The following is a 6,802-nucleotide window of genomic DNA, read 5'->3' as shown; positions in this document are numbered from 1 at the left end:
ATCATAGGATTAGAATGAGATAGGTCCCCCGAGCCCATTAAGCTTATTAAAATGGCACGCCGATATTCTAGCCGCATGTTTCGTGAATGAAACTATGAATACACCAATTTGCAAACACATTTGTATTTGCAAATCGGTGTATCCGTTTATCGAGATACACTCGCATACAGACCCGACTTCCGAGCTCGGGTTGATACCCGAGCCGAGGAAGGAACTCTCCGATCATCCGTGTATACACGGATGTCGGGAAGTATTGCTCGCCTGAAAATAGCAGTTAGCACATGAGCTTGATGGCGTGGTAATAAACGTGGTGGGATAAACAAACGTATACCGCCGACATGAAAACGTTTGGAAACAAAGATGAGAAGTAACGCTTGGGACACGCAAAAAGGTCACGGTTTAGAAGGAGTTGAGCAGTATTGATAATTAGTGAGTTAGAGTAGAGTGTTGCGGGAGTCAGAAACAGCGGGTAAGATTCGTGGTAAGGAAGGTAAGGGTATGAATGTTGGTCGTGGGGTCAGTTTAACATAATTTTTTTCCCTTTCTTTACCTTTGGTGAATAAATTGCAAAGCATCCAATGAGCAGCGGTGATGCTCTGTTCCACCTCGTGCAGCTCAGTGGTTGTATGCATGGCGCGTTGTCGTGACTTTTGAGCAGCTGTGTCGTAAGAAACAATACCGTGAGCAAACAGGTTGTTAATCAACAGGTCTTTGTTGAGAGACGCAAGTTTGGGATATTTTTTGTTGTGTGAAGGACACAGAGAAGCCAATGGTCCGGCAGTTGGTAAAGGTTTGGCTTTGTTGGAAACGCGGTCGAGAGCTAGTGCGAGTTTGGGTGAGTTTTGAAATCTGTGCCAGTATGGATCTGAGAAAGGGTGTGAGTCAAGGTGGGGTGAACCGCAGGATGATGATGAAATGAATTCAATTAACGCTATCACAAATATATGTTTGTCAAAACAAAAGTATAGAGACCTACAACTCGGAAACCCCAACTCTGTGTTTGGTCACAGCCTCCATCGGGCGAAAGTTCGGAAGCAGTTCAATCAAGTTTACAATGGCCTGCAGCAGATCAAATGGCTACAAGAGCCAAAGCCACAATACCAGCGGCAAGGGCGAGTGAAGGCATTCTTGATGGAAGGGTTTCATTGTTAAAGATCGAGAGAATGAAAAAGAAAGAGTGAAAAAAGGCAACTGTCTTCTGAGTAAAGGGCACCTGTGTAGCCTCTGCAAAGTGACACATATACCCTTAGGAAATGGCACTGTATAGACGACAGTCAAGCCAGACCTTCGCAGCAGAGCTCTCCAGCGGCCCTGGAGCGCTTTTTTTTGCCCCTCAACTCTCAAGTTAAACACTTTTCAACAATGACAGAACTATTATTTGGACAATATATAGCCATAGTTCAACTTTATTAACATTTCATCATCCTCAAAAATAACAACTCCACCAGCAAGGTGTCCAGGGCAAAAAAACGCTCTGAGAGTACCTCAGAGCGCTCTGAGGTCTCTTCAGAGCGCGCTGAGTGAACTTTCATACCCAGAGCGCTCTGAGTCAACTACAACTTCTTGCGTAAGGCAGAGTAAAGCCTCATTACCCTTCAACATCACCATCTCCGAGCATCCAACACAACAAACTAAGACCGCACCTTCAACACCCCATTGCTGAGCACTGGTCAGCGCTTCGAGCCTTCTTGCATGACACCTGTGAGTCACATAAAGAATCAAATTACTCATCTTTTCGAAGTTCACGCAACTTATTCCACATTCACCACTCTCATTCCTTCCGAGCTCTATCTCATCGACTCAATTTCAAAAGGACTTTTCAAATCTCAAGTTCTCAAGGCATCCCAGTTCATAGTAAACCAAACAATCGAATGTTAACCTGAACGATTGAAGGTTAACCAAATCTCAAATCTTTGGCTCATATCCCACCTTTGCACTTCTCTCCGGATTGTGTCTAAAAGTGAACTATTGTAAATACTTATCACAAAAACACAAAGTAAACGACGTTTCTTTCTTATTTGCCAACTCCAAACAAAAAACATCACACGGCACAATCACCTTGTACTGCCGATTTTGCCATACAATTCCCTACTGAATTGCTTTGTGGTCTTTGGTCTCCTCAACATAACATCTATTCACTTGCGAGTGATATAAAATGCATCCAATCATCATGTAATCTACCGATTCCATTGCAAGAAAGAGAAAACAACAATAACCAGGGAAAACAATAATAAAGGGCAAGTAGAAAATGTCAAAGAGAGCCATTGGATGAGGTCACACCACAAGACCATCATACAAGAAAAGGACAGAAACATTGATGAAGTAAACTTTGAGTTAATTTTGACTGTTTGATGTAATAAGCTTGAGTCTGGTCAACTCACATATATGACAGTAGATCTTCACTCAAATTCTTCTTCTTCTTCTTCTGACGAGTCAGAGCTCATAGTGTTTGAATCGGAATCATCGTCTTCTGCCTCAAGTGGTTGTTTATTTGTTTTGTGTCGCTTTTGAGTTGGCTCTTTTGATTTTTGATGTTTACCGCTCCTTTTTTTCTTTTGTTTTGAGCGTTGTTCTTGCATAGGACCTCCTGATTGCTGCGATTCGTCTTGATGATCGTTTTGAGATGTCTCGCCATCTTCAGCAACCTTTGTTTCAATCAAAAAAAGCCCGTTCTCGATGTCCTTAATCCAGGCCTGAACCATTGCATCCGTTACACCTCGGTGTCCACGAAGAAGTTCCTCCGGTTTGAGAAGACTGCCGGGCTTCTGAACAATTTTGAGTTCCCAGCCTTTCCTGTTCATTCTTTGAGCAGGATCATCGAGCTTTGGGAATGTGTCATGACCATAAGGCTCTGATTCATTAATGAAGTCAGATTGTCGTGATTCAAGCAATTGAGTCAGATATATCAAAACAACTCACTTAACAATGCATTTAGCATACGCCCCAGTTGACTTTTTCTACGGTCACTCGCTTGTGGGACTTTCCCCTCGATCTCTTTGGCAGCATCTAATCCATGTACGTAAGTACGAAACTTGTCAGGAATATGTTTTACGTCCAATGCCCATTCAGCAAATTTCACGTTGTTTGAAAACGTTTGCGACCATCCGTTGAGACCACCACAACTTGCACTAGTTAGATAGTATGATATTTGATTTTGTTGACAGACAACCGAGAACTACAACCAAAAACATGAGGTAAGAAGGTGTTGAACTTCGTAATTAGGTGCAGATGAAAGGCACAGAAAAAAAACCTTACATCATGATGAGCCTTTCGAACAGCAATCAAAGATCGTTTTTGTAAGGTTGCAATTGAAGGGGAGGATTCCGGTTTACCATGGCAGAGATGCACTTTCTCGACATTTACTAGGTCTTTGAAAAGTGGCTGATATTTTGCTTTGTCTTCCTCAGAAAGTTTGTGAATTGTTGGGCTAGGCGTAACGGTGTCGAAGTTGGTTAAGTTCACTCCGTTTTCGTTTTTGTTTTCGTTTACATCGTTGTTGTGCTCGTCATGTTCACCTAGAGAGGCATTCGAGTAGTCGGGAAGGTTGGCCAATGCAAAAAAGTAGGGATCTTTGAACACAGACTGTTGGTCCTTGCTCAGTGAATGCCAAATATCGGCCATCTCCTGATTTTGTTTGGTCCAAGCATCTTTATCATCGCGATCAGGCACTAGATGAAGCAATGATTAGTATTGGTTTTGTCAATGTTATTCATCTATCACTTACGTTGCTGCCCCAAACATTTCACACAGAAGGTGAGAAATCGAATCCAAGGGTTAGCCTTAACTTTCTTCTTCCCAATGCCACTGACGTATACAAGGTGGTTGATCAGCTTGCATACTGTAAGGAGGTTAGGACTTGTGAGTATGCATTGGACTTACACTAAGTTCCAGATAACGATCTCCGGAACCCCAGCCATCAGGGCAATCATGAGGATACGTTTTTCAAATTCCATTCGAACGACTTTGACAAGATCCTTTATCTCTTTTGGAGCAGTACTACGGCGTGAGTCTTGTTGAAGTATTGCTTCCTGAAGTTTCACTATAGTCCAAGAATTGAGTTGCTGTTCAAAGGTGTCAAGTTCAAGATCGGGGAAACGAGACTGAAAGATAGACGGCTTGGATTTTGATTTTGGTGCTGTCCCAGAGGTTTGCTGATTGGTTTCATCATGAAATTCATTGTCCTCGTTTTCGTCTGGATTGTGATTGTTGTCAGCATCGAATCTGTCTGTAGCTGAATCACCTGTAGTGGTTTTGGAGGTGGTCTTTTTGTTCCGAGGAGTTTTCTTCTTGCTTTTGTTAGAAGAGCGTACAGAGGAACGGTTGGTTTTTGATTGGCTGGCACGAGTGGTGGAAGGCATTGGTGGTTTGAAGCAGGGTGGAAGGAAGGAAGATTGACGGCTTGATTGTTGGAAATGTGAGTAATTTGGGAATGAGTTGAATCAACTTGGGAGGGTGTCGGACCAGATAACCTAAACTCTACACACATAAACTACATTTAAATTCAATTTGAATTAAAAGTCACTTTTAAAATGGATTGTATTTAAATACGCACTACCTTAGATTTAATTTAATCTTGATCACTTATTTCAGCTACATAGTACGTACTTCAAATCATTTTTTCACCTTTCACAACTTACTGATGTATTAAGATGGATGGGGATAAGCATAAAGTAACCTTGTAGAACACCAAGCCTTGATAGAAACCCACTCACTTGGTGTCATTTGAAGAGGGATCATAGGAGCTGGTAGGTAATTCATGCTCACTGATTTACCCCCAAACCCGTTGACATATCTCACAGCTGTAGTGTTATAAAAATTTTGTAAGCAATTCATTTAATATACATTTTCAAGGAGATGGAGTCTGAGATGAGTCAGGATTTGTCAATATGATTTTTGGAAATGGTTTGTCTCAGACATATAATAATATTGTAAAGGTCTTTCAGTTTCAAAGTATCAGGAAATAGCAATGTTCAATCTTGATCTGCAAGTGTAGAGATTAAGCACTGAGCCACCATGTAATTTTTCAATACCATTCACAAACAAAAATGTTGCAGCTTTATCACATTGTTAGGTTGTTTGTTAATGATAATTGATATACTCGATAGTCCTCATACCAACCCAAGGACTAGTATTGGCCAAAAGCATTGCCTGTGTTGCACTATTTTTCAGATTTGTGGAAACACCCTTCATAAGTAAATTTTATATAATACTTGTGCAAACCCAAAATTTCAAGCTTGAGAATATTTCTATACCATAGGTATTTGAAAAAACCAACTTGTTTGAGGTCATCAATCAAACACAAGTATCACTTATGGCCACATTAGTGATATTTTGGGGTTTTTGTTGGACCACATTGCATAAGGGGAGGATTTTCAGTTTTCAAGAAAAATCATAAAAAAAACAACTTGATTCATGATGGGGGAGTATATCCCTTTGAGTTTGGCTAAACAAAAAAATTGTTATTTTTTTGGGGTCACGTCAGCAATAGCCAATCCTCATTGTGATTGCAAGGATAACAATGACTCATATGGAAAAATAATCCACCTTGGTGTAGCTGCCTCTCAAACTCTTCGAAGTCATCCCATAGATAATTGTTATAACTCACCAGGTCATCAAAAGTTTTATAATATCAACATAATTTCTCTTTGAATAGACTGTCTACAATAGTTACTCTGCTTATATCTTTTCAAGCTCTTCAAAAGCCACACTTGGAATATATAATGAAAATCTTAGCCAATGATAGATTGTTCGCGCAGCACAGTCGTGCTATAACTTGTGTGTTCTTTTATCGTGTGTTAACCTTTCCGCTTCGCTAGACAATCAAATGCCATCAAGGGCCCTGATTATCGGTGTACAACAACCAATGATGCTGATCAATATCAGTGTTAGATTTTCATGCACATCAACTTCAGAAATGCAGAGATAGACAAACCTTTTTGTCTATCTCTGCTTAATTGAGCTTTTGGAATGTCTCAACACAAGACATTTTGGGTGAACAATAGCAGAGCCAATCTAGTGTCTATCATTTTCAATCGGCCAAGACTTTCATTAAATGGCAGGTGTCAGCACAAGATAAGCTATCACAAAGCTATTTGCTTAGTGATTTTCCTAGTAGGTTTAAACAAATCTGTTTAAACCATCCTTCTGGATATCTCTCAGTCAAGTCCTCGATTTTGAAGACCCTCACTTCGTAATTCGATTTTAAAACATGGTACTACCCGGATCTCTCATTCCAGACTCCAACAAACGTCAGCGAGAAAATTCAGCCCCTGCCAGGCCTCCACCTGGTAGTGCTAGCGAAAGACTGGCTCGGCTTCTAGAGCGCGAAGAGGCAGCCTCACAATCTAAGAATGCTCGTTTGGAGCAAACGTCCATTCCGACTCCCCCCATCCCCAATGACAGGGATAGTGTCGATGAGGACGATCAGCCACAGGAGTTTTACCACGATCTTCAACTGACAGGTGTAGTTGATGATATTGCTCCGGTCAACAATGGGACGGAGATTCATCCACCTGGTCTACGATCAGCATACTTCAAGAGTGTAACTTATCAAGAACATACCCTTACTAGTGAAGCTAACTGGAAAAAGATAATTCCAGATCTATTCAATTCTTTCATGATGTGTTCTCTCAAGACACGTCAATGGGGGGATGAAGCGACATGGAACAGCGACTTCAATCAATTATGTGCATGCCCGAGTTGGAAGAAGAGCCGAGTTGATGTTGATGTGATTGATCTGACTAGTAAGTGATTTGAACCAACAGAAACCATTCTTCATCTCGAATCTGAAGCATCTTTTTGA

At 41.0% G+C, this 6,802-nt stretch overlaps 3 protein-coding genes across 3 annotated transcripts; 2 read left to right on the top strand and 1 right to left on the bottom strand.

Moving 5' to 3' along the window:
• Positions 1 to 360: 360 nt before the first annotated feature.
• On the top strand, positions 361 to 1,181 carry MELLADRAFT_101325 (uncharacterized protein; the record flags this gene model as incomplete). Its single annotated transcript, XM_007403899.1, has 4 exons — positions 361 to 408; positions 439 to 516; positions 755 to 835; positions 1,011 to 1,181. The coding sequence occupies 4 exons, from the start codon at positions 361 to 363 to the stop codon at positions 1,179 to 1,181; spliced, it is 378 nt and encodes a 125-aa protein (XP_007403961.1).
• A 1,218-nt stretch (positions 1,182 to 2,399) lies between these two features.
• MELLADRAFT_87056 (uncharacterized protein) lies at positions 2,400 to 4,358 on the bottom strand (the record flags this gene model as incomplete). Its single annotated transcript, XM_007403668.1, has 5 exons — positions 2,400 to 2,851; positions 2,920 to 3,175; positions 3,256 to 3,668; positions 3,725 to 3,804; positions 3,880 to 4,358. The coding sequence occupies 5 exons, from the start codon at positions 4,356 to 4,358 to the stop codon at positions 2,400 to 2,402; spliced, it is 1,680 nt and encodes a 559-aa protein (XP_007403730.1).
• Positions 4,359 to 6,208: 1,850 nt separating this feature from the next.
• Positions 6,209 to 6,802, top strand: MELLADRAFT_101323 (uncharacterized protein; the record flags this gene model as incomplete). Its single annotated transcript, XM_007403900.1, has 2 exons — positions 6,209 to 6,743; positions 6,765 to 6,802. The coding sequence occupies 2 exons, from the start codon at positions 6,209 to 6,211 to the stop codon at positions 6,800 to 6,802; spliced, it is 573 nt and encodes a 190-aa protein (XP_007403962.1).

This window comes from Melampsora larici-populina, assembly GCF_000204055.1.
Source record: "Melampsora larici-populina 98AG31 unplaced genomic scaffold MELLAscaffold_1, whole genome shotgun sequence".
NCBI lineage: Eukaryota > Fungi > Basidiomycota > Pucciniomycetes > Pucciniales > Melampsoraceae > Melampsora > Melampsora laricis-populina.
This window is presented reverse-complemented; position numbering and strand designations above follow the sequence as displayed.